We start from the raw sequence: 19,681 nt of genomic DNA on the forward strand, positions 1-19,681 counted from the left end.
TTAATCGACCCCGAAAGGATGAAAGGCAAAGTCAACCTTGGCGGAATTTGAACTCAGAACGTAACGGCAGACAAAATACCGCTAAGCATTTCGCCCTGCTATAATAATAATAATTCTAATATAGGCACAAGGCAGAGAGGAGGCTAGTCAATTACATTGACACCAGTGCTTCACTGGGACATATTTTACTGACCCCCAAGAGGATGAATGGTAAAGTCGACTTTGGCACAATTTGAACTCAAAATGAAAAGTTGGGAGAAATGCTGCTCAGCATTTTGTCCAGCATGCTAACAACTCTGCCAACTCTGCCTTGGTGATGATGATGAGGATGATGATGATGAGGATGATGACTATAAGGATGATGATGATGAGGATGATGATGAACTACTGTTATTGTGCCTGCCTGACATCAGGTACAATAACTAGTTCAACAGAACTTGCTGAACCTTTTACATTAAACAGCTGTGATTCTGAAGAACACCTGAAAGTGCACATTCTCAGAAAATATTCTGACTCTACTGCACTCAACTGCACTTTCAGTCTTCAAAACACATGGGGATAAAATATTTACGAATTACTAAGTCATCCCTGAAGGAATGAACAAAATGAGAGATGACTTCCATCACATTTACACAAAACCTTTGGTCTAAGTATTATCTTTCCTGTTTTCTTTTTTTTTTTCCTTGTTACCAGTTATAAAAAAGCAAAAACTGATGACATCAATTTGTCTTAAAAGGAACACAGGATACTTCCGTTCATATTTTGAATTTCTGTATTGCTGCATTCTTTTAACTTTTTATTTTGAACCCGAGGAAGGCATACTGTCAAAATACTGTTCAATTCAATAAACACAGTCAACTTCTATTTATTACAAATTGTATCACACTCTTTTAATTGCTCATTATTATTATTATTATGTTTAGATTTAGCTTAGTATTTATACAAGCTGAGTCAAAGTCTCACCCAGAGACCTCAAGAGACAACAAGTTATAAGTACAAGTGAGCATTATGACTAGGATGGTTGATAACTGCCGTGTTTCTAGGGAACATTGTAATTCAGTGAATGGGACTTGTATTTTAATTGCATTGAGTTTGTAAGAAGTATCGTTTAGAAAATGAGCTTTTGATAATATGTGAAAAAAGATTGTTTTGGAATCATGTAGATATTAGTCATGGGGACTGCTCCTAATCTACAAAGAATACTATTTTCTGAATTTCTTCCATTTGGAGATTCCCTGGGATTTGAGATAAGTATTAATCAACCCCTTTCGTTATTATTTCTGGAGAACCTACAACCATGTGTATTCTACTAGTCTTGAGTTTTCACATTTTGCAAATTTCTTTTTCGGGATCTTAGTACTACTTGCTCAACTTTTGGTAGGTCTTAACAGATACATTTGTATCAACTGGGACAGTCATATTGAAGAGGAATCACGATTTTCATCTGAAATCTTTTGATATAATATCTGGCCTATTTGCATTTACCTTTCTCTTAGTTTGAACAGAAAAATCCTATAAGAGCAAAATATCTATCTATCTATCTATCTATTATCATTATTATTATTATTATTATTATTATTATTGTTATTTTTATTATTTTTATTTTTATTATATTATTATTATTATTATTATTATTATTATTATTATTATTATTATTACTACTACTATTATTGTTGTTGTTCAGAAAGCATTAGGCAAAGAGACTTAAATACTTAAGTGGCTTACTTACAGACAACAAAACACCTGCAGCATGACAATTTATTACCAAGAAAGATAGGGAGTTAATAATTTATCCTTTTCATCTGTTAGAAACCTCACAATAAAGTAGTTGTTTTAGAAGAAGTGATAACAGGGATGATAATAGTAATCATAGTGATATTGTTATCAATAATATCAATATTAATGAATATACAAACCAAATGACAAATTTTAAGGGTAATGCAAAATATATTGCTTAATAAAAAAACAATGTCATTTATAAATGATAGCATTTTACAAAGAAAACTCACATGTGACGTTCAGATAAGCTGATGCTTTTGGGTCTTCTCCAATTCCGTTTGTCGGATGGCATGTATACCAGCCCATGTCGTTTTTTACAACTGAAGTAATGACAAGACTTCCATCCTTGAAAGCATTTACACGTTTACCATAATCAGGTAGAAATTTGATGTTTTCAGAGTCTTTGAACCAGTTGTAAGTGATATTATTTGGATATGCCATAGCACCACACTGAAATTTTATTCGTTGTCCCTCAATGGCTGTCATATTTTCAGGTGGTATTAGTATGTACGCTGCACCTGTAACAGAATCATAGACACACATGCAAAAATCAGGAAAACAAAAGGTGAAGAGAAAGAAAAAAATAACTTTAGTTTTAATATTGTAAAGTTCTGAGAAGGAACATCAAAGAAACACAAAAATTGATACAAAAAATTAAAACATGTATTTTTGTAGCAGACAAAGAAGGGTTGAGAACTGCAGCCAATTGATTCATTAGAAAACAAAAAGACAAAAAGATAAGATATATTGCATCAATGATACAACATAATGTCTCTGGCAAAAGCAACATAACTCTTTGTAGCTCACCTCAACTAGCTCTATACCTGAACAGCATCGACATCAAGTTTATTTGTATAGATAAAAGAGGGTGTACTGAGCACAGTGCCAATGTAAGTTCGTGGTGTAGAGGTAGGTACCTGGTTACCAAGTTCAGAATTGATTTTATATTCTTGAAAATAGCCAGCTAATCACACACACTCTAATACTTTCAGAATGGCAGTAAATGTGAACTCCCATAGCCTCTTAAGCACTTCTGGAGAAAACATTAGTAACATCTAGGTGATCTATAATTGAAACTGGATACAGTAAGAAAGGGGAAAATAAGCCATCCAGTATCAAATGTAACACTCAGGAATTTCATAAGAAATTAAATTTGCTACACCCATGAATAAAATATTCTCTAAATATTTTGTGCAGAATTACATACAATGTATCGTGATAAATATGCATTTTACAAAATTGGTAACTTGTATATATATCATGCTTTCCCTATCATCAGATTTCATCTGCTTTTCTAGGAAGGGATTTTTATATACCACAGGTCTTCAAAAGCTAGACAGCACATTTCTGTGCGTTTTCAAAGACCAGGAGAATAAAGTTTTGTGTTTGAAAAACATGTAAGAGTTGGAGACAAGAAGGACATATAAGTGCAAAATATAACCTCTAACAAGTTTACATCCGTCCCATTTAATCATGACAAAAGGAGGTAAAACCCCAATGAATGAATGTGTATACATATCCACATTGATATCATCATCATTTAATGTCTACACTCCATGCTGGCATGTATTAATGTCTATAGACATATATATGTATACATATCCATGAGTATATATATGTGTGTGTGTGTGTGTAAGAAATAATTAAGATTCAGTTGAATTAGGTACTTAGGTTGAGGCACCAAGTCAGTCTGGTACTGTCCACACAGCTCGAAGTTAGGTGAATAAAAAGCAAATAAGTAAATAAATATATATATAAATATATGCAGACATATCCACCTATACATACATATACATATGTATATATATAAACATAAAAATACACAATACATATTATAAGGTCTACATGCGTGCACACACCACTCAAACAAGCATACATTAACTACTACACAAACGTTTGCACACACATACATACAATAGCCTTACACACGAGTACTATACACATACATGTAAATACAGGAAACACACATTACTCCATACAATGTACACACTGGGTTATTTATACAGACACACACACCTCAGTTTATTGGGATGCAAAAGGAATTGTGTTCATTGACTATCTTCAGAAGTACTACACCATTAATGGAATGTATTATGCTAATTTGCTGAGGCAGTTACGAAAGACTATCAATACCAAACGTCCAGGAAAACTGATGAAAGGGGTCATGTTTCGTTAGGTCAATAAACGTAAGTCCTTAGTTTCAATGGCTGCTCTACATGACTGTGAGCTCGCTGATCATCCACTTGGCCCTGATGTAAAAGCACTGGGCTTGGAACTAGTATTACAGTGATGATGATGTCAAATCTGCTATGGATGAGCTTTTGGACCAACAGGATGAAAGCCTCTTCATCAATAGGATCAAAGCACTCCAACACTGATTGAAGAAGTGTGTGGACTACAAGGGAGACTATGTTGCAAAATAAACCTCATTTGATTACATTCCATGAGAATATGTTGGTCAGCCTATGAACTTTTCAGCTGACCCATTTAAGTTCATTTTGATCATCACCAATCATGTATATAATTAATAACTCTAAATCCATGAGGCTGCACAATGAGCCGGCCAGAGTGAACAATAACGATAAAAGAAAATATATGTAAAACTGCACAACTTACCTTCAACAACTAAGTTAATTAACTGTGAAACTGATCCTACACTATTGGTAAATGTTCCCATATAAACACCAGCATCACTGCGCTGCACATTTCTAATGATCACTTTATAACCATCAATCTGAATTCGAGATGAAGCCTGGAGAGGTTTACTATCCTTGTTCCATATGAGAGCTGGTTCTGGTGATCCTGATGCATTACAAAATAGCTCCACTGTTTCTCCTTGTCGGTGATGTAAAGATTTTGGTGAACATGCTACAATACGAGGCGGAACTGAAAGATATGATAAAACAAGGGAAATTTTTAGCTGATGATAAGAGAAAAATATTCTTAAGAAAAAAAAAATATATATATATATATATATATATATATATATATATATATATATAATTATGATAATAATATTAGGGATAACAATCCAAATTTACAGGTAAAAATTCAATTTAATTCAATTTATCAAAATTAAAATTAAATCAAATTTCACAATATATAATATATAAATATATAATTTAGAGAAAAAAACCACAATTCTCAAATTCATCCATGAAAGTCCACAGTCACATATAGAAAGATTTAATAAATAAATACACTAAAAAGACCTATAATAAAAATACCAAGTAATAAATATCAAAATAGTATAAAATATTTATTTTAATATTTATTACTTCATATTTTTATTATAGGTCTTTTTAGTGTATTTACTTATTAAATCTTTCTATATGTGACTGTGGACTTTCATGGATGAATTCAAGAATTGTGGTTTTTTCTCTAATTTATATATATATATATATATATATATATATATATAATAGTACACACTAAGAAACATTTAAAAATTTTGACAACCAAAACCCAATTGATTTAACCATATTCATTTTGAATGTCACACAAGTGGAATAATTTCGTTATAGTAAAAATGAAATGTTAATTTTTCTTTTTTAAAATGAGAATGAACATACTTAAGGGGAATGATAGAAATAATTTACTGCTTTGAGTATTTGTTCAACTAAGCTGTATTGAACCTAACTGAATAAAACGTTTCTGCCATACTAGAGAATGTATTGTTGTAAGAGATGAAGAATGTGTAACTATAAGCTACAAAATAGCTTGGGAACTGTGAACCACACCAGCTTGTGAACTGTGAACAACAATGACTCATAAAAGCTGTGGTTGTAATTAAGCTGCAATGGCTTCTTATAGTAATGTGCATCTGTTCATGTTTACAATGTTCATGAAACTTGTTGAAGTTGGTTAATGTGTGCAAGGAGAGTGAAAGTGTGGGGATTGCGTAAGGTGAAATGGCTGTGGTAATATGGATTGTGTAAGTTGAAAAAAAAGCTGTTGTAATAAGTGGCCTGCAGAGTTAATGGTTGCTGTAATGTAATTGGTGTTCAAAGCTGTTCTTTATAACTGTAGAATATTCAAAAAGTATTCAAATGATAAATGACTTGTTTCACTGATAACATGGAATCAGTGGAAAAAGCAAAGCTGTTGAGTAAGGCCCTATAGAAAAACAAAAGTCTGTACAGAAGATCTATTTTTTCTTTTATAATATTTTGCACTTTGTCTGGGTTAGTTAATTTTTTGTATAATATTAGGTATTGTAGCAGAAATGGTAAAAAATATGATCAGTTGAAGCCATGTGATTTGAATCGATGATGCAAAACACCAACAAACAGTTTAATTCAAAAGAAAGAGGCATGTCTATTTTTAATAACAACATAGGCAGCAATTTTCAAGATCAACACATTACTAAATTGGCTGCTACTGCAGCTTCCTGCTAACAACCTGGTGTTTCAATTAAATAAACCACCAAATCAAATAAATGGGTGCTAAGAGTTTAGAGACATAACAAGCAAAGCAACATTACAATATCGTTCCACACTACTATGGAATGAATATTCCACAAATATGGATGTTGGCATGAATTATTAAAAAATTATTTAGCAATAAACACAAATACATACACTAACCAAGAAGTTGGTTGATTGAAGCAAGAACAAAGTTCATTCTCTAGAGCAACAATTTAAACTTAGTCTTTGGAAATATCTAACTACGTATTCTTTAGGTCAAAACCTCAGTAAAAAGTAAGTTGTTGGCACTCCGTCGCTTACAACGTCGAGGGTTCCAGTTGATCCGATCAATGGAACAGCCTGTTCATGAAATTAACGTGCAAGTGGCTGAGCACTCCACAGACACGTGTACCCTTAACGTAGTTCTCGGGGAGATTCAGCGTGACAAGGCTGACCCTTTGAATTACAGGTACAACAGAAACAGGAAGTAAGAGTGAGAGAAAGTTGTGGTGAAAGAGTACAGCAGGGCTCGCCACCATCCCCTGCCAGAGCCTCGTGGAGCTTTTAGGTGTTTTCGCTCAATAAACACTCACAACGCCCGGTCTGAGAATTGAAACCGCGATCCTATGACCGCGAGTCCGCTGCCCTAACCACTGGGCCATTGCGCCTCCACAGTAAAGTAAGTACAAAGTGATATAAATAAAAAAATTAATGAGTGGAATATTTGTCTTGAATTTCTAGTTATCCCACAGCAATAAGTAGCAAGTTCTTCAGCATCCCTCTTAAGTAGTTGTTGCAATGTTAAACTCTATTTTAATCTCTGAAACTCTGACCAAACAGAAAAAAAAAAAAATTAGTAACACACCCCTATCTCTGCCCCACTACAAAAATAAAGTATAAATTGTATGATCCACAGATAAAACTGAAAGTCAAAACATTAAAATGATAGTAAAAATTAATTTTACATGTTTCTGTTCTTTACATTTTCAGTTCTCAGAAACTTTATGCATAAAATGAAATTTAAAAAAATACATAATTGAAACTATTACAAAACTTTCAAGAGACTTGTACCAAATGTAGTTCAAAATAACTAAACTAGGGTTTATATACAAGCACATATGTACACACACACACACTTATATCTGTTCATTAGCAGTTTGTGTGCACACATACACACACACACACACACACACACACACACACACACACATGCATATAGGTTTATGTTTTCTTAAATAAACACAAATACAAACTGTATATACAAAGATTTAAATCAATAATCTGCTAAAAATCCCATGATTCTGGGAAAATATTCAGGATTTTTTCTTTAATTTTACACTTTTCCCCTTTGCTAACTTCAAAATCAAGTTTACAGTTCAATTTTTACACCTTTCTATTTTTATCACACCATGAAACTTTTTAATTTAACATTTTCTGCTTTAATTAATTTATCTATTTGGTGGTATTTCTTCCTCCACTTCATACATACTCACAAACATTGTCACACAAAAAATAAATAAAACAGGTATTTAAAAAAGTACAAATCAATTAATCAATCAATCAATGATTATATTGATATTTTTAAAGAGAGTTAATTGTGTCCGACTTATTAACTTTGTGTTACTTCTTGGACTTTTCTGTAGGTTATATCATGTTTGTTTTTTCACTGAGGGCATGTTTTTTTTTGTTTTTTTTTTTGTAATGTATTATTTTTAATTTCATTTTCCTCCTTTGCTTAAATTTTTTTGAAAGCATGCTATCATCTCTTAACAATTATTCATAGCAAGTATGATGCTGAATGTAAGGAAAGGAGCAAACAGGGAGAAGAAAAAGCAGACAATGTGTGAATGAGAGAGAGAGAGAGAGAGAGAGAGAGAGAGAGAGAGAGAGGGAGAGAGAGAGAGAGAGAGAGAGAGAGAGAGAGAGAGAGAGAGAGAGAGAGAAGTTTATGGATGATGGAAAGAAAATGATAAGTTAAAAGAAGAAAAGAAAAGGCATAGAAAGGAAAAATGAGAGAACTTGAAAGTGAAGAGAAAGGTGTCTGTGTGCTGGTCTTGAGTATGAGTGATTATGTACATATTTGTGTAAGAGTAAAGAAACAAACATAGCAAGAAAACAAAATAGAAAAAAAGGTGGAAACTTAGAGAGAAGAGAACAGAGACATTTCGAGAGAAGAGAACAGAGACATTTCGAGAGAGAGAGAGAGATAGGACAAAAACTGTGTAAAAGCACTGGAAAAGATAAGATATAACTAGAGATGAAGAAGAAAGAAATGTAGGAGAGATGAACAGACAATCAGAAATGTAGAAGAGAAGCGAGTGGAACAAAAATGGAAACCAATGTAAATCTTCACAAATCATAAATTGACTTCTCACAATATTTAATTACAACTGCGTGGCCGTTGCCAGTACTGCCTGACTGGCCTTCGTGCCGGTGGCATGTAAAAGCACTCAGTACACTCTCGGAGTGGTTGGCGTTAGGAAGGGCATCCAGCTGTAGAAACTCTGCCAAATCAGATTGGAGCCTGGTGTTGCCATCCAGTTTCACCAGTCCTCAGTCAAATCGTCCAACCCATGCTAGCATGGAAAGCGGACGTTAAACGATGATGATGATGATAGCTGTGTGATAAGAAGTTTGCTTCCCAACTACATGGTTCAGTCCCACTGCATGGCACTTTGAGTAAATGCCATGCAGTGAGCTGCCCAAAGCCTTGTAAGCGGATTAAGCAGAAATTGAAAGAAGCTCATTATACATGTGTGTATGTGTGTGTGTGTGTGTGTGTGTGTGTGTGTGTGTGTGTGTGTGTGTGTGTGTGTGTATATTTGTCCCCCACCACTGCTTGACAATTGGTGTTGGTGTGTTTATGTCTGTGTAAGTTAGCAGTTCAGTAAAAGAGACCAATAGAATAAGTACCAGACTTAAAGAAATAAGTAATGGGGCTTGATTTGTTCAAAGCAGTTGGGCTCATTTACTGAAGATAATCTATATGTAGATAAAATATATGAAGATAAAAGTCTTCATCAATGCTCCAATGGTTCAAAGTGTTATAGGACTCATTGTCAATACTAACTATATTAACCAGTACCTAAAGATAATTCTTTATACATTTGTAATGTATAAAGGAATTTTCTTCACTATCATAAATTCATGTTTTATTTGAGAAAACAATAACCAGTATCATACGTTAATGTAGAGGGAATTGGAGAGGAGATTAAAAAGGAAGTGAGTTTTTGAAGAGATAAACTTTCAACCCAAGCTACAGTAAATTTTATAGCATATCTTTTACAATTAACAAGTGGAATACAAACAGATTAAATATTACATTTATAATAGCTCCCAGATCATATCAATAATTCATCGAAAGTTATTTAAAATTCATCAACTGAAGAATAACTGCAACCAACATCACATCTAAAGGGAGCAGAAGTTAAAATGGCAGACAAGGACTATATTACTAACATCAATAATTCAAATAAATAATAAACATTGCCCAAGATAAGCTTGAATTTTAAAAAGAAAGGAAAAAAGAATTCATAAAGTAGTAGTAATTGAAATATAAAAAGCAAAGTAGAATTTTTAAAAAAATAACTAGATGAAAGATATAGATTGAACAAAAACCATGAATTTACAACAGTAAAGAAAATTCATTTATACATTACAAATGTATTAGGAATTATCTTTGAATACTGGTCAATATGGTTACTATAATATGTTTGATATTGACAGCGTGCCATATAACCTTTTGTGCCATTGGGACACTGATGAAAACTTTCATCTTCATATCCTTTATCTTTAGCAAATGAGCACAGCAGAGCCTATTAACATTCAAAACTAAATCCATGATGAGATTTCGAATTCAGCAATGCAAACTAACAATATTCTGTTCTATAGTACTTCTGAGACTTACATGGAATAGACAGTATTTTAGTCTGGTGTCCTTCTACAAATGGATGAGCTGTGAATTAGGTACAATTGCCCCAAACAAATTGGATGATGAATATCAACCATTTTCTCAATTCTTTTATTCATATACACTTTTCTATTCTTTTACTTGTTTTAGTCATTTTGACTGCAGCCATGCTGGAACACCACCTTTAGTAGAACATATCAACCTCAGGACTTATACTTTGTAAGCCCAGTATGTATTGTATTGGTATCTGTTACTGAACTGCTAAGTAACGGGAACATAAAATCACCAGCATCGGTTGTCAAGCGACGGTGGTGGGGACAAACACAGACACACAAACATATACATACATACACGTATATATATATATATATATATATATATATATATATATATATATATACACACACACGACGGGCTTCTTTCAGTTTCCGTCTACTGAATCCATTCACAAGGCTTTGGTCGGCCTGAGGCTATAGTGGAAGACACTTGCCCAAGGTGCCACACAGTGGGACCGAACCCAGAACCATGTGGTTGGGAAGCAAGCTTCTTACCACACAGCCACTCCTGCACCTATATATTTAATATATGTTGGAAAGCTTTGACACTTTAAATATTAAAATTTGTAAAAATATAGATTATATATATTATATATATATTTAGTTTCACTAAATGACACAAACTAAGACGAGTTAGTCTTATCACAAATCAAAAGGGTCTTTCACACAACAAATTATAAGCATTGGATATGAGTAATTGGCTGCAACAAGTACTCTGATGTTCTTAGTAATATTACTTAATTCTCATACGAAACGTGAGTTGTATCTTTCAGTCACTTATAACTAAAATATTCTCATCTATTTATGGTTATTTGTTGACTACTCTTTGTATGAAAATTCCAAATTATAAATATAGTAGAGAGAATTAGAAGAGTAATCACACTTCAAACACTTTATAATAAACAAATCTGGGCAAAGAATACTAAGTGAATCCTATTCTTTTCCTCTCTGAATGAATTTATGATATTGCTTATAGTAGTAAAAATTTCTGCCCCAGCATGTCAAAATTAAGAAATGAGTAAATGATCCAAGCAGGATCTTCTAGCCTTAAGTAAATGTGAGGCATATCTCTTCCCATGTACAAAAACAAATACATCACAATATTTTCAAAAGTTCTGGTATCTATTAACCAAATTATGAAAGAGGGTACAAAGAATTATATATCATACACAATATACAATGCCTACGTGTATACAGGAGCAATTCACAAGCAGTGCAACTTAACTGCTTGGCCATTTTCCTCTACCTTGCTAAGACTTACATAAAGATTAAATGACAATATTAAAAAAGAAAAACAAAATAATCACCAATAAAGCTATTTATCTTAAGTTCAATTATACAGGTGTTAGATAGTAAAGATTCTTAAAAATTTTCAAGTGCAAATGACTACTGACTCTTACATTACATTCATATAAATCAATAAATAAAGGAATATATGAAAATGCAATGTTGAAATGTAGATGTAAACATGTACAAATGTGTATATGCACAATATATCTTAGAAAGTGATGTAGACAAAATTAATAACACTAGCAACCTTTAACCAATTTCTTTTATAAGACAATAGGCCAATTATATGTTGGTTGTGGTGATTTGCCAGCATTAAACTCTACAATAAAATCATAGCAATCCAGTATGAAGAAATCCTCTGCCACAACCATCTATTCCTACTAGGATAATTAGATTCCACTTCTACTACTATCAAATAATATCACAGTATCACAAATCAATGAGAACCTCTACAAGGTCAGGTCACCTGCTATAAATAATAATCAAATCTCCTTCACATCACACCCTAATCTTTAAAAAGAAAGGACACAATGAACTGTATTCCTAGTTATACAAAAAGATCAACAAATAACAGCAAAATACTGCATTTTATTCCCTTAAATGTGTTGTGAAAATATGCAGTACACGTCTTTTCAGGTTATGTATAGGTATTCTTTAAAATACTTTTTATAAATCTAGCTTGATGTTCAAGCTATCACTGCTATTTCAACTATACTAAAAGTAAACTATTGATTTATACACTATGCCACAGATATATAAGAATGGGGAAAATTGTCATTTATTCCTTTCCTAAGGATATTAGTATTATAAGAGTTCAACTGGACATTAAAAGTATATTTTGGAACTCAGCTTGCCTATCACTTAACTTACCAATCACTTATTGTACAGTTCTCACTACCGAGCTTATCACTTATTATACAGATCTCACTACTGATGGAAAACTACATTAAAAGCAGTTAGATGTCGAAAGGAGCGAGTTTTATCATCACTGTGCATAGAAGAAATAAAGACAATAATCACTCACAAAGACAGCTAAGATAATAACAAAAATACTTTGATACAAATTGCTGTGAATAGAGATTTTGGAGGAAAATCTATCAAAGTAAATTAGTAAACAAACAGACTAAAGTTCTCAGCAAGTGCTTCTGAATAAGAGTGATGCAATGAATATCATTCTTTTTTTAATCAAGTTCAAACGGCAGTACAACTAATTTAAACTTAGTTTCTTAACATTGTGTATCAATTAAGCAACTCAGCAAGCAACGATTGATGTAATGAGAAAATGGACAAAATGATAAGTAGTTGAAAGCATATGAACTAAGAATAGACGTTTTTATTAAGAGTAAACTGTTTTAATATCCTTGGTATATATGCGTGTGTGTATGTGTTTTCATCCTCACAACAAAATGTTTCATTCATATTAAGCACACACATGCATGCATATATACATGTATTTTATATGTAAATATATACAGGGTGTTCAGGCTAAACTTGATGATTTTTCATGTCTCTGTTTTTTCAGAAAAAGCTTGATGTATTAGTGAACAGTCAACATATATATATATGTATATCTATATATTTATATATATATGAATATGTATGCATGTATATACATATGTATATGTATGTATTTATATATATATGCATATGTACGTACGTATTCTTTTATTCTTTAACTTGTTTCAGTCATTTGACTGTGGCCATGCTAGAGCACTGCTTTTAGTTGAGCAAATCGACCCCAGGACTTATTCTTTGTAAGCCTAGTACTTATTCTATCGGTCTCTTTTGCCGAACCGCTAGGTTAAGGGGACGTAAACACACCAACATCGGTTGTCAAGTGATGTTGGGGGGGGGGGACAAACATATACACACACATACATATATACATATACGATGGGCTTGACCCTTTTAACTTCTTGATGCAGTAGAGAATGGAATTGAGATAACAGTCAACCGTCACCTCATCCCCAAAGTATATCCATTGTCTTTGCAGTATATCTATTTTTCTAACTAGCTTTGTAAAGTTATAAATACAAGAACTCTGTACACCAAAGTCAGTTAGTGAGAACCAAGTCTGGCTGATTAGCTAAACGAAATGCTGTCTCTGAAGGAAAAGGCACAGAGAAAACTATGGTAACTCACCAACGAAGCAGTTGTTTCATCCCATCACTCTCACTTTCACTTGCTCACTTTTTCTTCTCTACAACATCACTCTATCTATCTTTCCCTGCTGCTTGAATGACGTAAACACAAACACACCTATACAAGAAAAATCTATGATACCTGTCTTTACCTCACATACTTTACAAATTATACACACCAGCCTGTCGTGGTTGGCTACAAGAATTATCATAATAAATACCGTCACAACTGGTCACCCCATCTAGAAAGAACTACTTCCTTCTGATGCAACAAGAGCCATTACATATCGTTACAGCTACTATAACAGACATTGTTACAGAACTTTAGATGTTTTTCTCAATTTAATGGAAAACCACCACCATCACCATCCTATATTGTATACTAATGATGCACCAAAACAAAATATAAGGAAATATGCAGTAGTACATTTCCATGAATAAACATGCAAATACTTACATACACGCACATACGTATTATGATTCTCATGGCTGAACTAATATGTTAGTGAAAATATGATTCGCAAGTCTAAACACACATACACACACATGTGCAAGTGCACAAAAGTATATATATATATATATATATATATATATATATATATATATATATATATATATATATATATATATATATATATATATATATAATATATATATATATATATATATATATATATATATATATATATATATATATATATATATATATATATATATATATATATATATATATATATATATATATATATATATATATATATATATATATATATATATATATATATATATATATATATATATATATATATATATTGTTGTGTCTTAGGAGGGACATTCCACTAATAATAATAAACACATGCAGTAGAGTGTGCATGTATATATATATATATATATATATATATATATATCCATCCATCATCTACACGTACACAAAAACAGGTAAATTTACTCACATATATGCACATCATATAAACATATAGAACTAATCCTCATAACCAACTGGATGTCTGAAGCTTTGGAGCTTCTTCATATTATTTATCAATGTTGTCTTGCGCTTGGAAACTTCAACAAAATTAATATTATTGCTTTATCATCAGGAAAACCAATCGGTATGAGAACTTTCCATTTCAGTTAGCTACCTCCAGGTTTTAATACTGATCTCTTCTCTTGGATCAGAATTTCCAGTGCAGAATGTGCTGATGGAATTCTCTCTTGAACCAGTCAATTAAATCAGGTGTACCCCAAACTTTGGTTTTGTTATTCCACGCTCTTCCATTTGTACTTCAATGATCATGCTGTAATCACTTAAAAAAAACTCACTCATATGCTGATGATTCAACATCTCACTCCTTAACCATCCACATACAAATGAATTCCATGTGTAAACTGATAATTTTACACAAGACTTTCACTGCATCCAAGAAGGTAAAACTCAAAAACATTCTCTTTTAGGTTTATGACAGCCCATATGTGGTCATAAAACTACAGTAGAATGTTTTTAAGTTATAACTTTAATCTCTAACCATTTTACAATATATATCAAGGAAATAGCTTATATCATACCCTCCCTACACATGAACAAACATTGAATTTATCTACAGAGACAAGATTTCACAATCTCATGAGCTCAAATATGGTGTCATGTAATATTGCCAAGATTGCATTCCGAAACATAGGATTCATCTTCTGAGCCAGAGAATATTTAATCCTGATCAGATGATAACCCTCTTAAAAGATCAAGTCAGACTCACATTAAAATATGGCTCAAATGCCTGAAACAGTGCCACTACTATTACATACAAACAACCTAGGCACATCCAAAAAAAAACAAAAAAACTATCCAACTTACAAGCAAAAATTCATTTAACCACATGCTGCAACCACATGATTTGTTTTGTCTGAAGTAGCTCACAGAATACAAGGTAGCTACTGCTGTTGCATGCATGTGTGTCACTTTCAAATGACACATATCGACTTCTTGTTGATTTAATGTGTGTACATGTATATGTGCGTATTTGTGAGAGTGCATTATTATGCATATATAAGAACAAGCAGGCAAGTAAGCCGGAAAACAGGCAAGCATTACTATGCAGAAAGAATCAATTCAGAAGGTGTCTTTGCCAAAGATTACTAATGGTAATGCCAAATGCAAAAAATTCTGAGAAAACCTATAGACTTTCGGCTAGTACAGATGGGAGTGATTCCAAGATTTTCATTTTTTAAAGACTTGGCAAATCATTTACAACTAAGAAAACCTTTAATAAGTAAACAGAAGAGTATTTTTAGTAATCTTCATACTTCATTTCAACTGCCACAAATCAACCAACAATATGTGTGTGTGTGTGTGTAAGAACAGCAGAATAGTAACAATGATATGAAAGAGAGGGGAAGGGTGAAACAAATGTGGTGTAATAGGAGAGTGAGTGTTATATGAAGGTGGAGAGAGAGAAAGAGAGAGAGAGAGAGAGAGAGAGAGAGAGAGGGAATTTGGTAGATCAATGTAAAATGTGGGTGAAGTGGGACAATGTTGATAAAAGATGGATGTCAAGTGAAGTGGTTTCAGGTAGTGAAAAAGATAACGGGTACCACAGAAAAAAAATGATGAAATATGCAATTCTGCTTCATTTATTAAAAGCAGTAGAATATTGCAGTTAGGCAGATGATGCAGAGTTCAGAATATGTATGTGTGTGTGTGTGTGTGTGTGTGTGTGTGTGTGTGTGTGTATCAAAATAAGCAACAAGGACATCCAGAGTTAATGCAGTACGATCGTTTCATGCAACTCCATTTAATTGAACAATGTAATCATTACATCAATTTAAAATGCAGAGCAATCCTCAGCTGCACAAAGACATAGAATTTAATTAAATTAGAACAGATGGACACATTAGTAAAATAATACCTAAAATCCCCCAGAGGTTAGGGAGACAGACAGAGAACAAAATGATTAAAGTTACAAGTGGCAGGGTTACAAAAACTTAAATTTTTCCAAAATAATAATCTTCTAGGTTTACAACAAAGAAAAAAAAAAAAAAATTAAAAAATAAAATTAGAGCCAGTTAAGTGCTGTTTATTCAAAAGCTTCATTTATCTATCAATCAATATACCAACATATATTTCTATCTTACTTAATATCTATCCATTCTTCTATCTACATCTCTACCTATCCATCTATCACTCATCAAGCATCTATCAAACCTACCTACTTATATATGTGCCAGCCTGTCTGCCTATCTAACTATCTAGCTATAAGTTGTGTTGCATCTGGTGGGGAAATTTGGTGCATTTTCTTTGAACTATAATGATGCAAATTTTAAATCATAAAATATTGGAATTAGGAAGTGTACAAGAGGCAGAAACAAAGTAGTTCATCTTTCAATGACTTTATAGTGACAACATCCATGGTGTAGAAATCCAAAGTGCTGCTGCCAATATAGCTAGTTTATGGGTACTTAAACATTTCCAGATTCTGGCAGGGGTTACCAAGTGAGAAAATCAAAACATTCATGATGAGGTTAAAAAGCTTAAGTGTGAAGGACTCTCAGCTTCATAAAATGTATGGTAAGGATAAAACTGGATTTTACTGGTGGTCATTCTTAACTCTCTATTATGTTTTATACAACAATGTTAATTCTATGTTAATATCCTTCCTTTTTCAAGACAGTAGGGTGTGAACTGATTTGAAACTGATTTGGCTGCTATTTCAAGAGGCTCCCTCAGAATACCTAACATTTGTAGTAAAATACTTTCTAGAACATATTTGAGCTCTTAATTGTGAGATGCAAATGATATTTTTTTCATCATATACTACAGATCATTCCAGTTAAATATTGAGTTCATTGAGCAGCAGAATGAGCTAAAATGAATAATGCCCAATAACGAACCAACTGAAACACTTCTGAAGACAGCATTTTTATGTGTATAGACAAAAGATAAACTGAAAAACATTACAAAATAGAGCTTGAAATAATACATGTCTGCTTAGAATAGCAAACTGTATTCCACAAACCACCATGGTTTTTTTTTTGTAATAAGGCCAACTTTGACATTGAGAGTATAGTGTTTCTTTCAAGAGCATAATGCAGTGATGGTGGTAGAATATGAATAATAAACCTTTTAGTCAATAAACCAACACCTACGCAATTCAAGCAAAATGCATGAATATAAAACACTCTTGAAAGATTAGGGCTGAAATTGGTTTTCTACAATCATATGGCTCTCTTACTTGAATGATAAATTTTTATCGAAATTGTCGCATCTTAACACAAAGATTTTCTTCAAGTAATCCACCTCTCTGTCCATTCAAAAATATTTCCATTTATCATGTAAGCAAACTTTCTATAAAATTCTTCAATTTATTCATATAATTTTCTTTGCTTCAGTGCAAATGATAATGATTAGCACAAGATAAAAAATTTGTTTTGAAAGGGATAACAACAACTGAATCAACCCAGTACATTATTGGAGCTAATTTTATCAAGCATGAAGACATAAATGGCAAAGGTAAACCCAAAAAGATTTGAATGCAGAATGTATATGAAGTAAATACCAAGCAAATAATGAAATAAATTTTTTTTCTTCTCTACACCAAAATATGTGGCTTTGTACAATTATTATTGACAGAGCGTTAGACAAAATTAAAATTATTATTATGCTTAGCACAACAGATTCACAGAAACAGTAGAATGTCAGACAAAATGCCATACAATAGTATTTAGTTGTGTTTCTTTTCAATATGATTTCAAATCCTATCTTTTTTTAACTCTTTTCATCCATCCTGGATGGGTAAAATAACTACCATTCGAGTAGTAGGATGAATAAAATATTAATACAATTCTATCCAAAAACACATAGCTTTCTGCCTAAAAAGTTTTTATTATAACAAGTACAGGAACAAGGCCAGCTTCTAAGAACCTCTTGTAATCTGCACTAATTTATAAGCAGGAACCTCAAATTCCTGCAGCCACTAGACTAGTACCTCGCATGGAACAGTATTTATAAACTTGCATCATTTATACTCTCTTAACTCTTTTACTCTTTTACTTGTTTTAGTCATTTGACTGCGGCCATGCTGGAGCACCGCCTTTAGTCGAGCAAATCAACCCCAGGACTTATTCTTTGTAAGCCTAGTACTTATTCTATTGGTCTCTTTTGCCGAACCGCTAAGTTATGTGGACGTAAACACACCAGCATCGGTTGTCAAGTGATATTGGGGGGACAAACACAGACACACAAACATATACACACACACAAACATATACATACACACACATATATATACATATATACGATGGGCTTCTTTCAGTTTCCGTCTACCAAATCCACTCACAAGGCTTTGGTCGGCCCGAGGCTATAGTAGAAGACACTTGCCCAAGGTGCCACACAGTGAGACTGAACCCGGAACTATGTGGTTCGTAAGCAAGCTACTTACCACACAGCCACTCCTATGCCTAATGAACAAATAACTGTATTTCATTTAATAATTGAAGTAAACTTAATATTTTGTTAATTTAGAATGTATTTATCAAGGTGACCACACCTGGTTTGGAAAAGTCAGTAAACTGGAAAGGGCATGGGATCAAAGGTTCCAGATAATCCATGTTGTACCTGTATTAGGGGATCGATGATATCAACTCAAGATTGTTAACCTTGTTCCCTAAATTAGGAACAATTATTATTGTGATTTTAATTATAATTATTAAGGCAGCAAGTCGGCGCAGGTGTTAACATGTTGGACAAAATGCTTAGCAGCATTTCTTCCACTCTTTATGTTCTGAATTCAAATTCCGCTGAGGACAACTGCATTTCATCATTTCAGGTTCAATAAATAAGAACTAGTTGAGCATGGGAATCAATGTAACTGCCTCTTCCCAAACTTGCTGGATTTTGAGCCAAAATTTGAATTATTATTACTATATTTCAAATTACCAAGTCAACTTTACTACTCATCCTTTAGAGAGTGATAAAATAAAATACCAGTCATGTATTTGGGTTAATTCAAGAAATGAGCCTCTATGCCTGAAATCTAAGGCCTTGTGCCTATTTTCAACACAACTATTATCTTCTGTCAAATGGTGTGTGTGTATGTGTGTGTGCGTACA

General features: G+C 32.8%; 1 protein-coding gene across 24 annotated transcripts in view; it reads right to left on the reverse strand.

Moving 5' to 3' along the window:
* The window catches only part of LOC106876426 (uncharacterized), a 1,215,830-nt gene that overhangs the window by 225,685 nt on the left and 970,464 nt on the right, over positions 1 to 19,681 (reverse strand). For 23 of the 24 annotated variants that reach the window (XM_089352111.1, XM_089352104.1, XM_089352114.1 and 20 more), the window contains 2 exons: positions 4,396 to 4,665; positions 2,010 to 2,297 (listed from right to left, as the gene is read on the reverse strand). In XM_089352111.1, the coding sequence (XP_089208237.1) occupies positions 2,010 to 2,297; positions 4,396 to 4,665 (558 nt within the window). Of the gene's footprint in view, positions 1 to 2,009; positions 2,298 to 4,395; positions 4,666 to 15,431; positions 15,473 to 19,681 lie in introns of those variants that run through there. The other variant, XM_089352119.1, reaches the window with a different exon arrangement.

Source organism: Octopus bimaculoides, chromosome 5, assembly GCF_046866305.1.
Source record: "Octopus bimaculoides isolate indiv1 chromosome 5, ASM4686630v1, whole genome shotgun sequence".
In the NCBI taxonomy this organism is placed as follows: Eukaryota; Metazoa; Mollusca; class Cephalopoda; order Octopoda; family Octopodidae; genus Octopus; species Octopus bimaculoides.